The 24,421-nt window shown below is 43.2% G+C and overlaps 1 protein-coding gene across 1 annotated transcript in view; it reads right to left on the bottom strand.

The window, feature by feature from the left end:
- The window catches only part of LOC103368609 (thrombospondin type-1 domain-containing protein 7A-like), a gene marked incomplete at its 3' end in the record, with an annotated part of 183,588 nt that overhangs the window by 19,199 nt on the left and 139,968 nt on the right, over window positions 1-24,421 (bottom strand). Inside the window, exons 14-22 of the mRNA XM_008297023.1 lie at window positions 18,854-19,032; window positions 18,197-18,202; window positions 17,617-17,750; window positions 16,000-16,153; window positions 14,401-14,542; window positions 8,744-8,859; window positions 8,055-8,172; window positions 4,486-4,631; window positions 2,408-2,582 (exon numbers count right to left, since the gene is read on the bottom strand). Of these exons, the coding sequence (XP_008295245.1) occupies window positions 2,408-2,582; window positions 4,486-4,631; window positions 8,055-8,172; window positions 8,744-8,859; window positions 14,401-14,542; window positions 16,000-16,153; window positions 17,617-17,750; window positions 18,197-18,202; window positions 18,854-19,032 (1,170 nt within the window). The remainder of the gene's footprint in view (window positions 1-2,407; window positions 2,583-4,485; window positions 4,632-8,054; window positions 8,173-8,743; window positions 8,860-14,400; window positions 14,543-15,999; window positions 16,154-17,616; window positions 17,751-18,196; window positions 18,203-18,853; window positions 19,033-24,421) is intronic.

Here is a 24,421-nt window from a genome sequence, read left to right as displayed (position 1 = left end):
CATCCAAACCATTTTAAGTCTCTCTCTAGATGTTGGTTTAACCCCTAAATACACATTTCTGTGCATCAAAGACATATTTAGACGTTCTTCAATTAAAACAATAATTTCCTGTATTAAACAGTTTAGACGTTACTCCACCTATGACTCTGCTCAAACGCTGCAAAACTACTTTGTGCTGCACGATGGCAATTTGTAATATTGGACTAATCCGTCTGTACAAGTCTGGCGTCAAATATGACTACGAGTCCCACCCTGCAGGTTGACAGGATCGGTCCGTCGGGTTTCTTACCCCAGAAGTGTTTTTGAGACTGTCATTGGTGCCCTGTGGTTTGGAAATGCTCAGTCATGGCGCTGACGACTACGTTCTCTCATAATGCGTCGTAAACACATCATATAGTCGAGTAAGAAGGTAAACCAACAAGCTGATTTTCACTGAAGGGGGTTTTTAATTCAGTATGTACACAGCTTTTAATTACCTGTGTTTATGAAAAGCCCCATATGTAGTGTCTTGTGTCGTTGCACCTTGTGAGCTTGTTTGTGCTTTTAATCAACACTAATAAATACTTCTTCAATCTGTTCTCTCTTCATCAACACCTCTATTCATATATGAAGCCAGCAAGTGCATAAAATAATCTACACTTTATTGTCACTTACAATGCAGCAGATTGTTATTCAGGGTGGCTGTATCTCAGCGTGCCATCTTGTCTTTTGTTTGAGTCCTCAGGGTTTTTGTTATCTTGCCCACACAGATTATTGATTGCACCCCTTTTTGCTGTTATTTTATCTCCGTCTGTGCGTGCGTGCGCGTTTTAATCACTGCGCTTCGATGTGTCTTTTGCTGTACAAATGGAATAAATTGAATTGTAGGGGTCACAGCTTCCATTTAGATTCGCCTCTTGTCTATTTCAGTGGAAGAGCAGGTGGTCCGGATAGTCTGCGCGTTCCACATGAAACAGAAAACAGCTCCCGACAGCGGTGCCTCTGGCTTTGGCCGGACACTTCAACAAATAGCGCTGGCTGGTGGGAGGCCTGTGAGGGATCGCCTTTTGACCGCTCCTCCAGTGGAAGCCTTTGTGTGCTTTACACTCTTCTTATGTGACTCAGCGTGAGGGGAAAAGAAGTGGACGTGTCGTATAAAACTGGAAGTAAAAAGAAGACCTAAGTGTATGTAAAGTTTAGCTAATGTGACGTTAAGTATGGGACCCACCATTAAATGTCACCTGCACTAAACAGTACAGCTACACAAACCCAGAACATTTATTCTGCCTTCATCTGATGAAGCCACGTTTAATTTCATGAAAATATACTGTTGTTTGGAGATGATATAATCTGTCCCGTAACAAATAAAATGCAGCGGTTGCTTTGTGATATAAATCAAACTGCTGACAAACACTCTACGATGCTCTGCGCTCTACAACATAAAGCTGGAAGGAGCGTCTTCACATGTGTTTGGAGCTGCAAGCTGCTGCTTTAATAGCTAGAACTGGACACGCACAGTGGTCCTTAATTGCGTGTTGATGCTGATATTTCCTGCTGGAGTGTGAGGACACAGTAACCTGAAGACTCCATTTACTGACACACTTCTGTATCATAACAACCACAGACTTGATCAACTCAAGTGTCACTAATGTTAGCAGCTGATATGTTTACAGGGACATAAACACGACATTATGAGCTACACCGAACCAGTCTGCAGCATTTTAGTGGAATATCTGGTGAGTCATTGCAATCGCTTTGTCTTGTACTTTTAGGCAGCATTTCTTATTCAAAACATAAAATCTAGATCAAGTAATAACTGACTTATTTTAGCCACACTTCTACTTGGGGATGAATGATATATCAGTTGCTTTTAGTTTTTGGATCCTGAAGAAACGATCTCTCATCTTGTTTGTACAGCAAAATGACAATAAACCTGATGTGATTGATTTGGTTCGACTCTACATTTGATATTGCTGCTATTTCACAGATGTTTTCACTTAAATGATCCTGGACTTGAACGTTAAATATCTTAAAATTTGTTTACATTTGTTTTAAACAGTAAAGAAGACTATGTGGTCTAATTTAGGCTTCTTTTGAATAGTTTTCTCACAGTGCTTATACTCATTTTTCGGTGTAAACAAAAACTGATTATCGATATCTGTAATATTGATTATCAGCGATATCAGAAATCTTAATATCGGTATCGGTCAGAAATCTTAATATCGGTATCGGTCAGAAATCTTAATATCGTGCATCACTACGTTCACTTTTTTATTGAGAAATCAAAATGATGTCCATACAAATACAGATCAAGGCTGAATCAAACATCCCCTCTGTTCTGTCCAGCTTGAAGACGTGACTAAAAGGTTGCAGCACAGTTAAACCACGACTACCACGACTGAGCAGTGTGCGAAGGCAGAAGCGTTACCTGGACACGGGAGGATGCAGGCCTCCTTCAGCGTGATCTGCTTGTCCCCGTCCACGGCCAGCTCCAGGCTGCTGCACAGCTCCTCGTCCACCAGGCTGCCCTCGCCGTCGCCGGAACCATCCGACACGAAGCACGACAGGTTCCTGTAGCGCATGCCGTGTCCGCAGACCACGTTCTGAAAGGGGCACCACAGAAGAAGAACGAGGGCGGCGAGTTAGCGCAGCGAGAGGGAGGAACGACGCCGCAGTCGCTTGGTAACGGCTTAATACCAGAGAGTGGACTTCTGGCTATCTGCCATTTTAATTGACAACAAAAACAAAACTATTCAACTGGCTGCTGACCAATAAAGACACTGTGTCTAAACACCAATAAACAGAGTAAATAATAAATAATGCCATTTTCCGTGGTATTGATCTGGGCTTTTACAAAGATCACAGAAACATTATTACATGAAATGAGCGATTTAAACCTGCAGCCTGAGACGGACGCACATCACCTACATGTACATTATACAGCACCCTCCATAATTACTGGTTAAGATGTGCTTCTAGTAAATTCAGTTTTTTTTTCTAAATAATATCGGACCACAATGAAAAAAAAGAGGAAAATTCAACCTTTAATTCAAGTGCATTTATTCAGTGTGAAAAAAATCCCACATTAAAAAATAATTCTTTTACATCAAGTCATGTGTGCCACAGTTATTAGCACCCTTGATGTTAACCCCCTTTTGCCAACAATTCATTTGAGTTGAGCTGAAGGTCACATTTTTCTACAATTTTCAGTGTGAGAGGATGCTTCTGCAACAAAAAAATGAATTTATTTTAAGGCTTTTAACACATCTTAACAAAGGGTGCCAGTAATTATGGAGGGAGCTGTATATATGTATATTTAGCAATATTTACAACTTGTAGTGACGTCTTCATTTTTAGTAGTTTACATTATTAGTGACAGACATGAGAGATTCACAGGAAAGCAAAGCGGCCCATTGTTCCTGTTTTTAATTTGCGCCCTTTAATGTCACTCCCACTGTTTGCCGTTCACTCTCCTCCGACCGTACGACAGCTTTATTAGGTTACTGCAAACATTTCCTTTGAAGCAGCTTCAACTTGTGATAAATATTCAAGTGGTGAGCCATAGGGTAGCTTTTGTTGTACCACAGTCACAGTACGCCGCGACTAATTTGCCACCGTTGGTTAGCGCTAATCACAATCAGTCATCAGAAATCAAACAACACACGACCTGGAAATTTGTTTAAAATTAGTTATCGTTTTAATTTTCTCGAGGGAGAAGAGGCAGCAGCAGCAGTGAGCTGTTAGATGAAGAGCTGCAGGCGACAGGCTGCACATCTCCAACCCGCTCAGCAAGCCGGCAAACTTTACCGAGCGTCCTGCTGCTGTGTGGAAATCTATTTGCTCTTTTTACAGCATGAATCAGACTGCAGCTGCTCCTCACGTGGTTTACAAAGTAAGACAAGAGTTTGTTTGTACACAGATGCACCGGTTAATTTAAGATGATGGTGAAAATAATTAGAAAACGCTGACTCTCCATCTGATAAAGCCGAGGAGGGAGGAGACTAGAGACACGTAAAAGGGTTAAACGAGGTCGACGAAAAGATCTGAATGAATCATAACAGCCCATTAAACTGCACATACAGAGTTTTCCTGTGTGTCGTAAAGCCCCGCAGTGGACGGTTTTAATAATGTGACCTGGTGGCACACAATGCAGATGGGAGTGTACAGGCTGCCAAATTTCTTGGCGTTGCTTTTGGTTTACTGTAATGTATCAGCATTAAAGATGCATTAGATTGATTTTTACTGTCCATCTCTCAAAATAACTGTATGAGCAGGGATTTGATGAGGTTGTTCATCAATACTAAATACTCCATTATTCCCTGCCAGGTGCTGAGATTTCTGCCTCTCGAAATCCACATTTTTTGGCTCAAACTCTGAGGTATTGATCTCAGCGAAGCCGGGGACCTGTCAAAGTTGCATTTCTTGTATCTGACGGCGATCAATGCAATTATTAATATTTAATGTTCCAGGAGGATTACGGTATAACGCTGTGATTTATGGACATACCTCCACCCGACACTCGGACCACGGGCTGTACTGCCAGCGGTAGCAGGGTCTGACGGGACAGGGCTTCCACTGCTCCATCTGCAGGGGGCACGGCCGGCCGTCGCCCTGAGACGCCTGGACCACCGACCGCTGGCGCCACATCTTACCTGGAGGGACAGAAATACAATCATCTGTTTATTTTCCTGTGACAATTACGCACCCTTTAGGCAAATATTTGTCACATCTTTACGTCCTTCTCAAACAATAAGTCCTTATTGATATTGCCCAGGTTGTGTTGCCTAATTAAGCACCACTCAAGTCAGAAAAACAAAAAGATCCTCTGCAATCAATTCTCTGTTCCAGTAGTGAAACTTGACTGTTGTGTTTTACCAGCATGACAGAAGATAAATGTCAGGAGGTTTTTTTATTTTTTTTCTAATAAGCCTCTGGAGCTTTTGAGTTCTCGATAAAACAATACAATTATGCAAAGTTCAACAGGGCTGTTTTCTGCACAATAAACTAAATGCACACAGCGTTGGCACGAGCACTGACCGCTGTGGTTTACCGCACATCAGCCATCCATTCCCTCTGTAGAGAGCCCACTTTAAATGCATGTGCATGTGTTTGTTTTGAATGCATTAAATGAATCCGACTGTGCACAACAGCACTTCACTTAACAGAACAGGATTTTCTAAATGGCCAGAAGTACTGCTCTTTCTCTCTGCCGCCTTGATTGGTTCTTGGTCAGCTTGAGTAAAAAGGCTTTTATTCCACATCAGTCAGCAACCTCTGTTTAAATAAATCCAATACATTACAAAACCTCGGAGAGCGTTTGATTTAAGTGCAGAATTGATGCTATGAATTAGCTGAAAGACTCGACGCACAGGCCCTTCACACACATTTTCAAAACGCAACCTTCCTGTGTACCTGTTGTAAACCTCCCACTCTCAAATCGCACAACCCTCCATTTGATGCATATTCCTCTTTCATTTTCGCCCTGCCTCGCCGGCAATCCGCTCACCTCGCAGTGCCCCTTTGCCAACCGACAACACCTTTCAACTCGTGAAACACAAACCGGCCTTCCCACACAGTCACACACACAAACTGTAGCGTTTCATATCCTGTTCCAATACGAGAACCTCCCACACACCGACACGCAAAAGACATCAAATGAGGTCCCCTCTTGCTCCTTTAGCCTTTTTTTAAACTTTTATCTTATTCCTTGTGATTTAACAACTGCTGCAGTACCACCTCTTCTTCAAAGCGCTCCCACAGCCCCGAGGAGCAGGAAGATATAATAGGACAGAATCAATTGTGTGTGAACCGCCGGAACAACAACCAGGCAACAGGAGGACAAATTTTCGCCGGTCATTTGGCAAGACGGTAACACAACAGCCTTCTCTTAAATAAACACTTCCTCTATTCTGCTTCTGTGAGTTTTTCTTGCCAAACGCCTCCAGTGGGAGCAGGAAGTGTCTGATGTGCGACTTTTTTTTTTTTTTTTAGTATGTAACGCTGAGCATGCATGTGTTCACTCAGCCACAACATGCTTTAGTCCCTCACATGCACAGAAAACTGTCCTCTAACAAATGCAAACGTGGGACAAACGGTGCTGCGTGTGAAAGTTCTCTTTATTTTTGCTCTTACATGTTTTTAACTCACACGCGTGCACTCCTAACTCAAAGCTGTCGAGTACAACCACAGTGATTCAGCCACTAAGCTGCAGCTAAACAGAAAGCCTTTGTAATGGAAAAATACTGCATCTGCATGAATAATGTTAAAGCAAGTTTCTCTAAGTTTCATTAAAGCTGAGTGGAAAGGTTACAGGCCCAAAATGTGTTCCCATAACATCGAGGTAAACACTAGTGGCTGTACATGGGAAGAAGAAGTTGTGCATCCCATGTGTTTAGACTATTGATGCCTGATCCTGCGTGTTTAGTCTTCTAAATGTCTGTGAATGAGTACACCCTGTACACCCAGCTGTTGTTTTCCAGCATGGGATTGTTCTACTACCATTGGAGTAAAGACCACGCCTGTACATGTATAAGAATACTATGCTGCCTGCATTCATGTGTATTCTCCTGCAGACTGCTTGCATTCTGTATGACCTGTACATTCAAAGCTTTGAATAAAAGAAGACAAAGACAACTCGGACTACTGGACTTTATGTAGATCATAGAAAATTTCCTCAACACCTTGTCCATCAGTTGTCGTCTCCGTGTGAACGTGCAACAAGGTTCTGGAGGTTCTAACAACGTCTGTAATGAACGAACCAACAGGAGACGAGTGATGTCAAAGGTTAACTCCGCTTGAGTCCTGAATCAGAAGTCCCTACTGTCTGCTCTAAACTCAAGAGTTGAGCCATTTGCCGTTAAGACTGGGAAGTGAGCAAGCTCAGCCTGGTCGATACGGCATCATCTTTTATACGTCTCACCTCCATCAAGCAGTCAAGCTGCCGTCTTTCTTTCTGTTCCTGACTAATGGCACTGAATAACGGCCAGAAAGTAGTTTTGTGGAAACATTATGATGTCACAGTGGAGCTGACCTTTTTGGATATAAAATGTCGTCACGTCATCACTGCAATTCGATTTAATATTTGCATGAAATTCTGTCACACTTGGTGTATAAATTGTTGAGTGTTTCGTGAGGTCACAGTGACCTCTGACCACCGCGATATAATCAGTTCATCACTGGATCCATGTGAAGGGATTTGAAGAAACACCCTGAAAGTGTCACTGAGAGATCTCCAGCCCGGCCGTCACAGGAACATGTGCACAAAACACTCATAGACTATCTTTGATGTAAATCTGGTTTATTATTCATTTTTTTAACCTTCCCGTGTTTGCTTACTTTGGCTTTCACTGCAGTGTTACATCATTATTTCACAGGAAATGTGCAGAAGACGTAAAAATGTAGAAAAGATAAATGATTGTGTGTAACTTATGATGGAATGGTAACCCAGTCTTGTTCGTGAAAGGTCACAGTTTTTATTCTTCCTGCCATAATCAGGTTTTTGATTATTATTGTCACTATTATGAGCTTTTATTTATACCAGGAAAAGCCTCAATGAGAGTTTCTGTTTCATGGGAGCCCTGGAAGCACGACAATAAGCAGAAATACAGGATAAAATACAGAGAATAGATATTCACACAGACTCTCACGTACAGAATAAACAATCATAAGTTAGAGAAAGTGTACAAGTTAAGGTTAAAGAAAACACTCGTATGGCTCCGTGTTGGGCACCAGGGCCTTAAACCCGTCACATAGGATCAGACGATCTCATCTCAACAGGTTTTGAGTTTTGTTCCAATACTTGGGTGCATCATATCTAAAAGCTTGTTTCCAGATCTCAGTTTTAATGAGTGTGTTTTCCAAGACTATAACATCTTGAGGAATTGATCTATGATTAAAAAGACAAGTGAGACATTCAGGTAATTTTCCTGACAATGCTTTGTAGATGAATAAAATGCAATGCTGCCGATGACGGCCACCCAAACCTTCTGATGGAGTAAACAACAATTTGTTCTGTAACTGAATCACACTGAAAATGACTGAAGATAAAGATGTGCAGCTTAAATAACGGCTCTCACCTTCCAGTCCGCAGGTCTGCGAGCACTCTGACCAGGACGACCACTCCGACAGCTGGCAGTTGACGGGACACTCGACCACACAGGAGATGTTCATCTGCCACTTTTTCTCCAAATCCAACTGCAAGCGCGAGTTTGAAATGAAAGAAACGTTTCGCGACACATCATCAAATCACTCACACAGTCATTACGCGGCAAACTCAATCTGTTACGGCCACGACGCCGCTTGACCTCTCAATACTGCGATTCCCAGAAGCCTTTGTTCTGGCAAAGGGCAGACTGCTGGGCAGCATCAGGCCAGCAGAGTTGGAATATCAAGGCTGCTGTGAAAGCCATTCTGACACGATGTGTTTTTGTGAACGAGCCAGATGATGAAGTGGGCCAAGGGTTAAATAGCTGTGGGGACGGCTCTGCCACAGCCCGCCGGCTACAATTACAGCGAGCTGAGACACATTATGAATGAATAAAGCGCTCAGCCTGGAGCAACGACAACAATCTCTGCATGGGAATACTGCTGAATATTTCATGTTGCTGTGGGCCTAATAGTACTGGAAGGGGATGGTAATATATTGTAATGAGTGATGTGATTAAGTCATTAAGAAAAATTAGTGTGTCAAAGAAGGAAAGTACAAAAAAACTAAGCTGCCCAAGAAACAAAAGGAGATACTTGAGGAATTTTTTGCAAGTCTCACCTCCTCACAGAATTTCATGTCGACTGATTTCCCGTCGCTGCGAACGCAGTCGAGCATCCGGGTCTTGATGCCGCTTCCGCACACGGCGTTAGGACTCAGCTGACAGGTACTCCAGTCTGAAACGACACAAACATGTTCACACATGGCTGTTCATGTTGGAAAAAAACAGCAATCCAACATCAGCTCAGAATAATCTACAGTGCAGAGAGGCTGAAACACCACAGACGGTCCCTTACAGCAGAGTATTGTTTAAAACGTAATGCCACATAATACCGCCAAGTCTTTTTGCCTCTGAGCATCACAAGTTGACTTTGCTGCTTTTTCTGAATTTGTTTCTTAAACCCTGAAGCCAGCAGCTGGGAACAGACAGCCAAGGACTTCGGCTGCCATTCCCCTCCTGAGCAAGGTGTTGTGGGGATCTTTTGAAGTCTGGCCCCCCCACCGAAGACCGATTTGCTTTGGGAGACCACACAGCTCCGTGGATTACTGGGGCCCGCAAAACCCTCAACTGCCATGAGGTGCTGACTCATCGGTTTGCAGTGTAGGGGACACTGTTGTGGTCAGGAGAGCTGAATCAAACGGCTGAGCTGTTGATATATCGGCTGATCTACGTTCCTGCCCTCATTGGCCACGAAAAGAACAAGATCGCAGACACCAGCAGCAGAAACGGGTTTTCTACGTTGGGGTTCTGGGCTGTTTCTCAGAGCGAGGGTCAGTCACTCTGGAGGGGTTCACAGTAGAATCGCTGCTGCTCTGCATTGGAAGGAGCCAGTTCAGGTGGTTTGGGCATCTCCAGCCGGGAGGAGAGCCTGGGTGAGGAGCCGCTGGCAGGATTATTTATGGAGGAAAGTCTGGCCAGCTCTGCTTCGGTCCACGAGATCTTGATCCAGACAGATGGTAGAAAACGGACGGATGGACGTTTCTTACACGTTGCAATCAGCTCAGCAAATATCTAGAAAAGTCCCGCAGACAAACCAGCTGACTGTGTCCTCGTCTCTTTAGCAAAATGTCTTAAGGATGGCAAATGATCTATCTGGGACATCTTCATGTTACAAAACCAGACTTTCAGAGCTACATCAGGTCTCACACAGGGAGGAATGACAATATGAACAAACATGTTAAAGAACTTCTGCCAGTGCAACTTAAGGAAAAGTTCACTTTCCAACCATACAGACGTAAGAGCCGGTACAAAGTGTTTTGGGTCGAGCCAAAGTCAAGCAAAAAAAATCCAAATATTTACAGGAAAAGGTCTTAAAATTGAGCAAGTTAAACCTTCAGTGCATCTAAATACAAGACAAAGCTGTAATTTTTGACTAGAACCTGCATTAACTGATTTTCTGGACACTTGTAGGCAGCGGAAAGGAAGCTGTGAACAACGCTGACATATCAGCACCGAGTTACTGTAGGTGTGAGTTAACAGTTGCTTCTGTACACATTCAGCAGACACCAGCCAACAGGAGCATTTATTTGGAGTTGTGTTTCGGGCCAACTGATGAAGCCCAATATTCACTCTTGCCCGAGCTCTGCATAAAACAGCTCCTGAAGGAAATATTGGCTCTTTAGCTGCTAAACGCTCCAACTGGTTGCTAACTTTATGGATCTGCTAACCGATGCTGGACAGAGTTTTTGTGCTAAAAACAGCTGATCTGTCTGCAAATAAAACTCTCACAACACAGAGTGGAAACCAGAATTATAGACTGTAAGCAGCTAAATGCTCCAAACACAGAAGGGAATGGCTGAGTTGGGTGATGCTCATTTGTGCCAAGTAACAACATTGTTATGTAGTCTGTTGGTAATCTAAAAATATGAATTAAAGCAGCTTTACATTCTGCTCAGGTCTAGAGTCTACAGCTCTGGCCGCTCACGCATTTCCATCCATCCATCATCTCTACACCTTCATCCTCACTATGGTCGCTGGAGTCTATCCCAGCTGACTGAGGGTGAAGGCCGGTTCACCTGGACAGGTAACCAGTCTATCACAGGGCTACACTTAGAGACAGACAACCAAGCACACTCACATTCACACCTACGGACAATTTACAATCACCAATTAACCTCAGCATGTTTCTGGACTGTGGGAGGAAGCCGGAGAACCCGGAGAGAACCCACGCTGCACGGGGAGAACATGGAGACTCAGAAAGATCCTGGGTGTCCTCACCGGGACGCCAACCGGCGACCTTCTAGCTGCGAGGCGACGGTGCTAACCACCAAGCAGCCCCTCACATATTTTTTATTTCAAATTTCCAGCCTCTTCCAGACGCAAACTACCAAACTTTCTGAGTATTTTTCAAAACATGTTAAACTTCTGAGTACCAATGGCTAGATGTTCATCGTGGGAAGAAATTGCTCTAATATCCAACTGCTAACAAACATTGTGCATTTGTTTGCCAAATAACTGCCAGAAGATTGTAGCTCATACAAATCAATTTACACAAAACTCAGACAAGTTCAGTGTATAGCGTGTTATTCAAGCTGCAAAGTTAAAAGAGTGAATTACTTATTTTTAGAAATGTCATATTTTACAAATATAACTGAAGAAATAGTCTGGAACCACAAATACTCTTTTATTTTCCTTTTTTCCATCCAGTTGTAGAAACCCTGCCTACACAAGCCTGCAAAGGTTGGAATGGTTGTGATGTAGAGCAGCGGTCCCCAACCACCGGGCTGTGGACCGGTACCGGGCCGTGGGTCATTTGGTACTGGGCCGCAGAGATAGAATAAAAACATTTTATTGGTTTATTTTTATTTCCAGCGGAGTCTGCAGGGTGTTTTATTTTGAAACATGACTAGCTCGTCTTCCCGTCACTTCCGTTTGTGTTCGTTTCCGCACTTGACTGTCAGTTTTTATGCCCAGCTGCTAAACGAAGCCGTCAGTCAACAACAAACGTCTCAGGAGAGCTGCTTTGGAAAGTGGGAGAGACTTGATACTGAGACAGAGAAACAGTAAACATGTTAAGCAATAAAAATTAATTTTATTTATTTATGAAACTTTTCAATAGAAAAAAAAAAACAATTATTATTTGTTATGTGCGTAATGACCGGTCCGTAGAAAAATTTCTTGCTTCAAACCGGTCCGCGGTGCAAAAAAGGTTGAAGACCGCTGATGTAGAGTATTTACAACTGATGGCAACGACATGAAAATCTACCAGCAATCATGTGACTTGTTAATCCTGGCATTCACCACTCAAACTTTCTCCGGTTTTACAGGTTTATGATCCTCACAAGATCAGCGTTTAGAGCACACAACTATCCCACATCCAGTGAATATCTACCAGTGTTGACTTAACCACCCTGGGTGCAGGCAGAGTTAGAAGGCAGAGATTTAGACGGGAGCAGGAAGGGAGATGTATTCAAGTCACAAGAAACCACCATTTCACCGGTGTTCTGCGTCTGTACGAGGACGTGTTTTCAGTCGGAGCGGGATGACGTGGCGCGACAAAACACAAGGAGACGCCGTTCAAAGGTGTTAAAAAATCTTCAGCTGTCACGAATTCCTTACACTTCAGAACGAATAACTGGCAAACAGTGAGAACAGGCGTTGTGTCTTAGCGTTTTCGGGGTGAACACAGAGAAAGACACTGTCGCACCACATTGCCTCGTGTTGCTTTGAAAGTCGCTTAGCTTAAGGGTTTATATGCTGATGTACAGTCTGTCGCAGGAGGCACAGAGACTTTTACAGAAAATATCCATCAATTTTTTTTTTTTTTTTAGATTTTTGATATTGACACAGTGCAACACTATCAAATTAATTACCAGCCAGATTGCTGACGCACACTAAAACTCTCAAGCCATCACAGAACCGTATCCGGATAGATCTTTGACGCTTTACATGCCGTGCATACAAATTAGCCACTTTAGGCTTCGAGATGACTCAGCAGAACGGGGAGTATGCCTCGCCGTTCTGTGAGCTCGACTTCAGCTCATTACCTTTGTTGCGTTACATACTTCTTCTTCTTCTTCTTCTTCTGCCATTGTCTTAAAATAATCAATGCGTTCTTTGTTGTTTGTGTGCAGCTCAGTGTCTCTGTAGCTTCTGGCTGGTGAAGATCACTGTCGATAACAGATGACTACTTTGTCAGCAAAGAGGCCATTTAAGGTTTCTAACAGCTCACTTTAATCCAATAAATCTGGCTGCCATCAGTATCCTTTCATGCCAGCATGGAGCTGCGTGGCCGTATGGTCTGCTTCGAGTTTCCGCCTCTCAAAAATAACCAGCATTTAAAAGCAGCATCAACACAAGTTTTTCCCCGAGAAATATTCTGAGCTTTAGGAGGCTGAATCGAGCCACCCTCTCACCTCCAAAAAATGATTTCTGTGAAGAGAAAAGACAACATTTATTCCAGACTTAGGGGTGCCAATGCCTCTAAACAACCACAGTGTGCATGCTGTTGTTAAAAAAAAAGGCACACTGCAACAACAGGGAGGCTGAGGTATCACTCATGAAGTGTGCCATCCGCTGACAAAGATGAGTGGCTGTTTTTAGCTGCAGCGAGCTCGTTTGCAAGCTCAACTCGGGGAATTGTGTCGCCTTCTGCCGAGGAGCTTTGTGGCACTCTGGGGACTGAGAATAGGGAGATTGCAACAAGAAAAAGCGACAGTAAGAGACGGAAAGAAAGACAGTGAGAAAAGGAGAGAGGAGTGCAGGAAGGAACAGTTTCGACGGTCTCTGCATCAACAAAAAAAAAAGAGGACGCTTTATCCAATAATAATCTCTGCTTGTATATTATGTACATATACCCTGGGATACCTGCTTGCCACTGTGAACTCAGCAGTAGGGATTATATGTCACGTCTCCCTGCGTACAAGACAAAGGAGGAGGGTGGGCTGCTTCACAAAGCACAACAGAAGCAACACAACAAATCCTAACGACACACATAACAATGCCAGACTCTGTTTCTGCTCATGTGCAGGGAAATAGTTTCTTACAGTTTCCAGAATGAAATGTGAGAGCGTGACCTCCGTGATGTCCTGCAGATTAGAGAGGACAGCTTGGGAAGGCTGCCAGCTCAAATCTCTTCTGGAAATGTTACAGTTAAAATTCAATCCAACGTGTATTTTTCCGCGCTCGGCAATCACCGCAGAGCAGCCAATGAGCAAGGCACAGTGGCCGACAGCCAAGCGTTTTACTGCGGGGGTTTGAAAGCACTGTGCGAACCTTTGCTTGAGAAGTCGAGCTAAACTGACAAACAACCGACTAACTAAAAAATTATCCTGATATCAGAGACGAGTTCTGCGAAGAGCAGCTGTACGCAGGACTCCAAACAGCTCCATTAGCATTACGTCATCATGGTGCAAAGTTTGACAGAACTTTGCGAGGTCTGTAATTATCTTACACCGAGAAACAAAAGGCTGGTGAAAACAGAAATCAGATGAGTCATTTATCGATTGCTCGTCTTGCTGTTGCAACAAATGAGGATTCTGAGATGGAGTCTATGCTTGCAGCGCTACTCAAAGTGCGCCTCATAGCTCACATTTGAAGAGCTGTGATTCGGTTATAATTGAGAAACCCGACACACCCACGGCATCAAACATCCAAACACAAAGCACCGGCAGCACCGCCATGTTGAGAAGACAAACGGCTGTCAATAAATTCGGCTCCGGTCTCCTGTCCGTCGTGGCTTTGTGCACAATTTCAGGCTCTCCAACATGTTCTTTACCTGTGATGTTGTAGAAGTAGTTGAAACAGTTGAGGTTCAGGCTGCAGGCCTCTTTGTCGGTCATCTCTGGACACTCTCTGCCCACGCTCGGGGAACGTAGCGTGTACGCCGTCCGCACTCGATTGTTGGTTCTGGTACACGGCTGTAACGGAGACGTTTCATTAAAAACCGGAGCCTTTAGAATATGTGAATAATTAAGCAGAGAGTGACTGAAAACAGACATATCCCTGAGCTGCAGCGTTCATGACGTCCATCTTTGCTGTGCCAATCTGCCTGTTTATAAATTATTTCAGCACTTAGAGGGACACGATTAATTTAAGACTTCATGTGTTTTTCTCTGTGGTCTTGTTCCCTGGAAGGATGTCGTATCACTGCTCAAAACTAAAACTCCAAAAAACACAAAGGTAAATAAAACAAGTAGATCTTCCTTCACGTGTCCATCCCAGAATGTGGAATTTGACTTTATCCTGCAGGAGATGACAGGAGTCCTGAAACACACATTCTGCTGGAATTATAAACCAGCAGATTCTACACGGTCATTGCTTGCAGTGGTGAGAGTTGGGGGAGAAAATGACAGCTTTTTGAATAACTCCATTGCTGGCATGATGAATAAAACATGTTGGAGGCCCCGCTGGTGCCACTGCAGACTCCATTCGAGATTGGAATTGTGGGAAGTCGGTGCGTCGAGCACTTTGGGAGAGAATGGGGTGTGATTAACAATGGCCAGGGCGCTGCTGTGAGAACAGCAGGTAAAACCGGAGCAGTTAAAGCAGCTTTTTACCACGAATCAGAGATGTCAGAGGCAGAGGAGCTGAACAGGATGTTCTGACAACTTACAAGTTTTTGCAAAAGGAAGAACGAAGATTGCGTACGTGCCGTAGCCTGTAGGTGTGTGCTTTGCTACTGTGATGAAATCAGAGGTTGCTGTCTCTTCATAAAGCTCGAATTCAAAAATCACTCTGTTTAACAGAAAAAGGTCTGAGGCCATGATGTAGAGGCGGATAAACGGTCTCGTTCTACGTATGATACCGTCAGCTGGCCAGTGAAATGGACATTTATCCTGGTAGTATTGAGTGTTGTGTCTATTCTGAAAATATAACAAATCATTTTCAGTTTGTTGTTGTCTGGCAAATCATGTTCACAAGCCAGGCATAATATTGTTCCCTTCAGCTTTATGTTCGTCACCGTATTACTATTGAAATATATGCAGGTGTGGGCGTATCACAAAGCGTTAGTTGAAAACCTGCTCCTGAGTTGTGGGTCTTTATCATAAATCTTCTCGAGTCCCTGCTGAATGCACAGTGAGTACAGTGTAATATAGGTGATATATAAGCTATTTTTCTCCTGCTTCCCAGTTCATATATCTCTTTTATTCCTCCTTGGTGGACGAGAAATAACCTGTTGACAAAGATTCACACACTGCTCACAATAATACAGTGCAGCTACGCTTTGAATTCCTTGAGCCGCAGAGAAAATATTTCTGACATGAAAAAGATATCAAGATAAATCTCAGTGGGCTTCACTGAAGTCTGACGTTCCTGTATCTACTCTGTGCCAGACAGCTGAGCTGCTGCTTTGTGATCTGAGCTCAGCTCTCACCAAGCTGCAGCGGCTCCAGGTGCCCCAGTCGTTGAGGACGCAGTCCTCGGGGCAGGGCAGCCGGCTCTCCCGGGCCCCCAGGGGCATCTCCTCTGGATCACATAGGTAGTCCTCCACAGACTCCGACGGGCCATCTATGGTGTTGAGCATACACCTTTGGGATCGGGCAAGAAACACAGAGTTTGACCTTATTTTTACAATGCAGCTGTTGTGCTCTGAAGAAAGAAGAGTCAGACGTTGTGTTTTAATTGGACGTGGAGTTGGCAGGTACATGAAGCACCGGACAACTTGTGTATTTCTCCCCCAGAGGGATGCGTTCCTCGGGGTAAGTAAGGTCAGTTTAATGACAGAAATAACTTGGCTTCATCCTTATTCTTACTTTCATCTTATGTTCTAACCAAGTGAATGAATGCATTTCAATAGAGAAGCATCTAAGTCATTATTTTAATGTTTTTTTTTAATCAAATCCCGGCTCTCCTCAACAGCCACAGCCAAGTTTTTGGGATCCTTTCATCCATATTACAGCTTTTCATACTCAAGTTGACACGATAAAGACGAGGCAACACTGTCACTGTTTTCACTGATAGTTTCACCGTCTCTAGCAGTGACTCAGCTGTGGCCATTAAGGTTTTACTCACCCTGACGGTACATCAGAATCACCAGCAATGATGTAAACGTGTCAACTTGACCATTACAAGGGCTGTAGAGGTGACGATGACCCCTGTGTGTGTGTGAGAGTCTGGGTTTGAATCCACTGTTGTCAGACCTGATGTTATGACCCATGAGTCTATTGTAGTGTGATTACAGTGCACATCTGAACATGTGTGGAACGTAAATTCAGCAGTTTGGCAGCTGAAGTATGTTAGACCGGTCAGGCAAGCCAAAACAGCATTTTCATGTTTACCTAAAATCAGGAAACCTAATTTAAATACACATTCACATAACTGGCATTTGTTAACGGTGTGGCACTAACTATTGGTGGACTGAATGTATGACGTGTAAAGTAAAAGCAAACAGTCAAATTAAATCTATTTAAAAAGCAGCAAATTGTCTTATTGTCTGGCAAGTTAGTTTTATAGATGTTTGTTGAAAAAAAACACTTGATGAAATATTTCTTTTGACTAATCATATACCAACAAAAACAACAACATCAACAGTCTTAGTTGCCACAACATGCCACCAGAACATCATCAAGACACCTTAGCGTTGATTCTCCAAGTGTCTGGAACTCTAGAGGAGGGAATAAACACCAGAAGCGCTGTTTAACACATCGGGTCAAAATCTTCAGAAGGTGTCAACTTGGGTCGGGATCTGGTGACTGTAAATGTCACAGATCATTTTCATTCTCACCAAACTATTCAGTGACCCTTCATGTCCATTGTCATCCTGAAGGAGACAACCTCCGTCACCATAAAAATGTTATTATCCTACAACAACAATGATGACTTGATTTGCAGTGGCTCTTCGATGGAAGGGGACAAGCAAACCCAACCATGCCAGCAGAATGTCCCCCCAGAGTAAGAGATGGTCAAGGGTTCAAACTGTTGCTCTAACTCGTCAACAGTAAATAATGTCAGCATATAATCACGGTGGAATGAGAGGCGCGCTGACAAATACCTGACTTTCCTGGTCTGGACACCCTCGCCACAGTTCTCTTTCAGATCCACGTTGCTGACTTTCCACACGCTCCACGGCTCGGCCACCCACACATACTGGTTACAGTCGCTCTGACACGGCACCACTTCGTACACCTGAGGAGAACACGGTCGACGCTTTAAGTTGAATCGAGCAGCAAATCAAACGTAACAGACGCCAGAGAAAATGTCAGTGGGTTTGGCTAACGAACAAACATGACAGATACGGTCAAAGAGAAATAAGAGGCCTCTACGGATATATTTTTAAAAATATTTTGTCTTAGCCGTGCAAGTTTGTCAGTTAAGTTTTGCCTAATACGCAGTGATTTCTTGGCTCAGCTCTCTGAGGTTTAACTCAGCCAACAAGATTATTTCTGCCCCCAAGAGAATCTCTGCCTGTGAGAGATGTCTGTATAAATACAACTCCAGCATGCCATTGCATCTTGTTTACTTACAGTGGGGATATTGTGACTGTGTACATTTATCTGTCAGTGACCCACTGACATCAGTGACACTTAACATCTGTGACTACATTATGAAAAGCTGAGGAAAGCAGCTCTTACCTGGGCCTGCAGCAGTGAGTCACATCCAGCAAGCATTGGGGTGGATTAAAAGGAGACAGATGGATTAATGAGCACAAGCCAACTGTTCATATAGTGCAGAACCTATGATTAATGCAACATTCGAGAGGACATAATCAGAAAAGCCTCTGGCATAAATACCTGTATGAACTTAGCCGGTACACACACACACACACACACACACACACACACACTGCCAGGCACAGATCAACACAACCGTAATCTGCATCTGCTGACACTCGCAGGCCTGCAGAGCATTTTTGCAAATCATGGAAACCTTAAGGAGTCAACTAGCACACGTTGGAGCATTAATGTGTTGGATAGGATCTATTTAGAGCACCCATTGCTTTGCGCGGTGCCACAGCTCTGCAGAAAATGAGTGCAGGAATAATGAGGAGGAGGTAAAGGAAAGCTCTGCAGACTTAAGTTTATTGTTCATTAATAATTAATTTCTCTCTCTCTAGTGTTGGCTGTATAACACTCGTAATAAGTTCAGATATATTGTAGCACAGTTCATAAATATTCCAGAAATAATGGTGAGCAGAGAAAGCTCCAGTTTCTACTTTCATCTCCTGCTGTGCCAAAAAAAAAAAACCTCCTGGTTGGCGCACAGATGAGTTTGTGTTTCACTGTCGGTACCTGGTTGATGTGGTCCAGTTTGGGACAAGGCCGGCCACCGTTGTACGGCTTCTCTCGAAGCCATTTGGAGCGAACTTTGACTCCACTCCCACAGGACTTGCTGCAGCGTGACCAGTTGGACCATTCACTGAGTTTACAGTCTGAAGGACAAGGGATGATGCAAGCCTCCTCAATGTAACCTGAAAGAAGGACAAAAGAGAAGGCGTTTGGCAGGAATAAAACCAGCTTTCTTTATTTTTTTATTTTTATGGTGGAGGTTCAGGTTGGTCGTTTGTGACCTGTAAGGAAAGACTATTTGTGAGCTGTAAGGTGGCTTCATGGAATAAGAACTGATTTTCTACTTCCCATTCTGTTTCAATAAATTATTGGACAGCACACTGTAGTCAGCTACTAATTATTTTAGGAGGTAAAAGCGTGCACCAGGAAATCAATTCAGAAGAAATTTGCTTTGAAATGAAACCCTTTGTTCTCTCCCACCAGCAGGATCTCGGCCGCAAAAGTTGAACTGCTTTGGAGAAAAATAGCCAAGGTCTTGTTTCTTCAAGTCCTTAAAATAAGCTTGTTTTCTTCACCTAGTACAAAACTACATTTGTCCTAATTCCCAAAGCTTAGTTTTCTATCTAACAAAAGAGCATTAAAGTTGAGGATCTCTTTAAAGGCCAGATGGACCAAACACCCAGCTGTAAACTATTAACCGATACTTCACAAACCAATCTAAATGCATCTATTGATTTTTTTTTCCACATTCAAAGGCCTGGTTTTATAGTTTGATTTATAAAAGTCTAAAAATCCACCAAAGCAGTGTTTGGCTTTATTATTTCAACCCACTTATCCACAGCTCACGGGGTCACGACACAATCAACAGGGTGGTGTGTGTTTTTTTGGATCATTTTCCATCCCTGGGCTGTAATTTCATTCATTTCCAGCAGCGCTCACAGGCCAAGTTTTAGTCAAATGTGCTGAAAGAGATTATTCCTTTGAACCTCTGGTTTTGTGCATTACAACACATTTTTAAAGATTTCTTTCACTTGCTCAAATAAAATTCTGTTTAGTAGACAGAACATTTTTAGGCTTATGTAACAGCCCCGACCTGTAAATCAGTTTAGCCTTTGATTAAGAAAAATCGATGGGGTGAACAAGCCGGGAAAACAGAGCGTCTCACAGGAGGCCCGACCGTTTCCGATCTCTAATGTGAGACTGCTCTGCTTTTTAGAGAGAGACATGTGGTGCTCTGCTGATGACAGGTTTGCTGAAAACACACTTCCCACGATCTGAGGAATCCCCCACCGGCCAGTCAGACCTCACAGATCAATTCTGTCAATATATCGTGAGCATTTCTCTCACTTTTTAAAGCGAAGGAAAGTCTCACTGTTGTGTTCGTACGCAGCACCGTCATGCTTCACACTGACACACTGAGCTTCTGGGTGAAATAAAACCGATCCAGGCCGGGCCACTGAGTCTGCTTTCACAATCTTTCAGGTTTCCCAAGTTGGTCCGACAACCGAACAAAAAACACCTCAGTGGTCAAAGCCCCTCTGACCTTTAGGCCAGCGCAGCTCATGCCAGGTGCAGAAACACAGGACGAGGACTTTGTTGGTGTTTGCATGTCGCTACAAGCAGGAATGTCATGATACCAGATGTTTGGTAAGCTAACAGTACCACTGAGTTCCACCATTCCCAAAATATGATACCACAGAGGAAAATAAACCAATGAAATGATTGTATTCAACTATTTTCGTCTAAAATATCTTGGGATGGAGCCTTTAAGTAACAAAAAGACATTAGTGTCATTCAAAACAATATTATGCCTACAAATAAAAAGATAATTCAGGTTTTCATGGTGATTCTATTGTAGCGCCCAGCTGCCTGACCTATGAAATAATGAACTTCAAATTCAGAATAGCTTCGGTGTAATAAATGAAAATATTAACATTAATAAAAACGTAGCCTTCAAGTATTTAAAACAAACAATGGTATCTTATGAAACTCGCTCATCCAGTGTCCTTGGAAGGACTTTCATGTAAGTTCTGTGATATTTTCTGAGTCCCCGCAAAGCTTCAGATTTAGTTTCTAAGTATGTTTTGGTCTTTTCTTTGCCTGTCTCTCCTGCTCAGCATCCTCATGTTAATAATGCTTAAAGATCATTAGGAAAACCACAGAAGCTGCTGCTGCACATCATAAGCTAACACACACAGAGTTAATGGGAATGTCGGTGCAGCACTCAGCTCACATTATGAGCTAATGCTACATTAGCCTAAACAAGCGGTTGACCCATACAAGCAACAGATCCACCTGCAATCCCAAATATATCATCCCCCCAGAGGCTACCTATGGCAGCTGTGGTACTTTAAATACCTCCATTACCATACAAAATAAGTACCAGTGTGTTGACCTACTACTTAAGTATCGTTCCTCCAAAGGCTCAAGCTATTGTCAAGAAGACATACAGAGACCAGCATGTTTAGGTTTAATGAGCAGGATTTTATAACTCTGAAAAGGTTTCACACTCCAAATATTTTGTATTTTCCATCTCACCCAATGTTTACTTACGTCACTTTAACAAATGGCAAAAGCTGAGCTACTGTCAACCTTTTTGCCCAGTGACCCGTACTGGTCTTACTGGAATCACTCCGGGGGGCGTCACACTGCAGCGCAAATGTTGGTCTGAACACGGACTTAGCCCTGCTCACGAAGCGCAGGGATCGCCGCTGCCAAAAGTAGTAGCATCTTGCTCAAAAAACACTTTAGCAAGACGGATTGTTGGAGCTTAAACATGGCGTTTAAACTTGGCTCAGCTGGAGAGGACAGCTGAAGGGTGATCTTGCCGCCCACTCTGCTGGCTCAAAACTGAGCAGTAAGATTCCTTGAAGCTAATATGATTAGAAAATAAAAAAGCCTCTTTAATCCAGTCAAAACTGGAGTCCTGGCAGCACCCTGGCAACAGCTAAATACCCAGTGACATAATGATCCTACACTCACGCACATAGACACACACGCACATGCACACATGTACACACTTATGCCTGACCTCCTTTTAAACTGGTGCCCTGAATCCAGATCAGCATCTCCACATCCACACCTTGCCGCGTTCAGCATGGCCTCTGAAATAGCTTCACGACCTCTGATCTCCCTACAGCCAAGTCCAGTCATTCTAAATCACTGACGCTGTCACTTGATGGTTCATCCAGTGCAAATGCTGCAGCACCTCCGCCTGCAGTTCACTTGTAGTTCAACTTATATAATCTCGTTAGGTGTCTTGCCTCCTCTGGAGGCTTTTGGGCTCAGTCCAGGTAGGAGATCACTCCTGTTGCCTTTACAAGTCAACTTCAACTTGGCACAAGATCCTGCTGTAGTTTCCAAAGCAGTTGTCACTGCTGTAGAAAGCTTACTTAACTGGCTAAGTGCCCAACTTCACCTGACAGTGTAAACAGTTTTACCGCCCATACGTCCTAATGATAACTGGGATGTGCACTACACTGCCTCAAGAACAAGCTTTGTAGATGCATCTAAAATCTATAAGCTGCATGTAACCCATACAATTAGGATCTTTAAGTATCATTTAAACAAATGACTTGAGTTTAAACTGGACCTCATCATTATATATAACATGCTGCTAACAATAAGGGATTTATGCATCCTTAAATAACTCTGTTGCTTTTTCTCTGCAGATGCAGGAAGCCATCAGCATTCCAAACATGTTGGCAGGATTTTTAGTCTTGAAAAGGATAAACTGATGTAGAAGCTGAAGACAACCACATAATGTGTTAATTATAAAAAAGTGCTGCAGATTGATCCCCTGCCCCAAAACGTATCGGCTTAACAACCCCCGAGAAACTCTACTTAGTTGTTTACTAGATTTTTCAGTTTTGTACAAGATAATAAAAATGTAGTTGCTGTAGACATGGCAGGTCTGGGACCAAACACGTAACAATGGATTTTATTACACGAATGTGTTCTTCTCACAGACTTATTTAGGTTTAACCCGACGTATTAGCTGACTTGTAAATGACACATACCTTTTGGCAAACCATCACTGATTACAATGCCGGACTAATAATTGCAGCACTAACAGTTACACCATTTATTCTGGCTATCCAGGCCGGATCTCATTGGTACTTGAGACCAAATGTATTCTGCTCTACGGGTGGTCGGTCTGAGAAGCTTTACATGAAATTTTTGGCTCCAGAAATCACATGACTGCCTGATTTTGACCTGTTGCACCCTCAGCGCCACAATCTCCAAGGCAGCCTAATCCCCGGGTGCTCTGAAAAATACTGACACTCTGCGCTCAGGTTGGCGAAAAGAGGAACAAGAAAAGGCCAGAGGGACACTTTGGTGTTCATTACTAACCTTATCAGACATGACCTTGGTCCTCAGACCCTGACAGCACACTGCTAACATGTTGCAGCAGTCATAACAGCAGCAGTTCTATGACCCAGGCTCTCAGTGCGTTCCTCCTGTCATTACAAATACGGGTCGTCATGCACCGACAAATCTGTTCACTGCAGAACTGTTCAAGTTCACGGGTCCCTTTTACCCTTTATGGCTTCCCACAGTGAGTGCATTCCCTCCTCCTTTACCACATCCTGCTAAGATAAGGCCACGGCCTCCTGAGTCACCCCGTAGTACTCAGTCACAGTGAAGGTCAAAGCCTCGCGGGTTGTTTATAGTCATAAAGATAATATATGAGGAATGTCAAACATATAGGGCACAGCAGGGGACTTAACGCTAGATTTACCCCTGACAACACCAGTGCCTTTGTTCACAACGTAATGGTCCTATAGCCATTTAGATCTAATAGTTTCTTCAGCATAGTTACATTTGAGGAAGCAGTTAAGAGTATTTACACTTCCTGATGAGCCTTTAAATGGTTTTAGTGAGCAGATGCAAACAATTAAGCTCTAAACTACTCATGGTTATGTCAAATTTTTGATTTGTAGGGATTTTTCTGGATGGAAGTGACAAAAAAGTCACAAACAAGTGACAAAAGACTGCAAGATATTGTTGTAGGAGTATTAAGGATAAATTTTAGCTAATTTTTTTTTATTGTTTTTAACACGTTTTTTAAGCATTTATTTGCTTTATTCACAAACAGTTTCTTTTATTTGCTTAATAGCTTTTTTGCACGTCTCCATTTGGGTTTTGGAAAGCCTATTCTGTGACAATCTCCAGGTCTTTGAGGTTGGAAGGCTTCCTTGTCATCACGCTGGTCTTTAGTTCTCTCCACAGATTCTCGATGGGGTTCGGGTTCTAGCTGGACTTCTAGAAAATTATGACTGTACTGCTTTCTGTTAACCATTTCTTGATGACTTTGGCTGTACGGTCTGGATTTCTTGTTGGAAGAGCCACTGCTACCCAAGGCCAAGTTTTCCTGATGTTTTCCTCCAGACTCCTAATGTCGTCCTCTTTTCTACGATGCTGTTTACTGGAACAAGGTTGTCTGGCTCATTGGCTGAAAAACCCCCAAAGCAACACATCCCAACCTCCATGCTTGACTGTGTTGTTAGCATTGAATGATTCTCCTTTCTGTCTCCAAATGAAAGCTCTGTCCCTGCATTCAAACTACTC

This window comes from Stegastes partitus, unplaced genomic scaffold, assembly GCF_000690725.1.
Source record: "Stegastes partitus isolate 25-593 unplaced genomic scaffold, Stegastes_partitus-1.0.2 Scaffold1178, whole genome shotgun sequence".
Lineage (NCBI taxonomy): Eukaryota > Metazoa > Chordata > Actinopteri > Pomacentridae > Stegastes > Stegastes partitus.
This window is presented reverse-complemented; position numbering and strand designations above follow the sequence as displayed.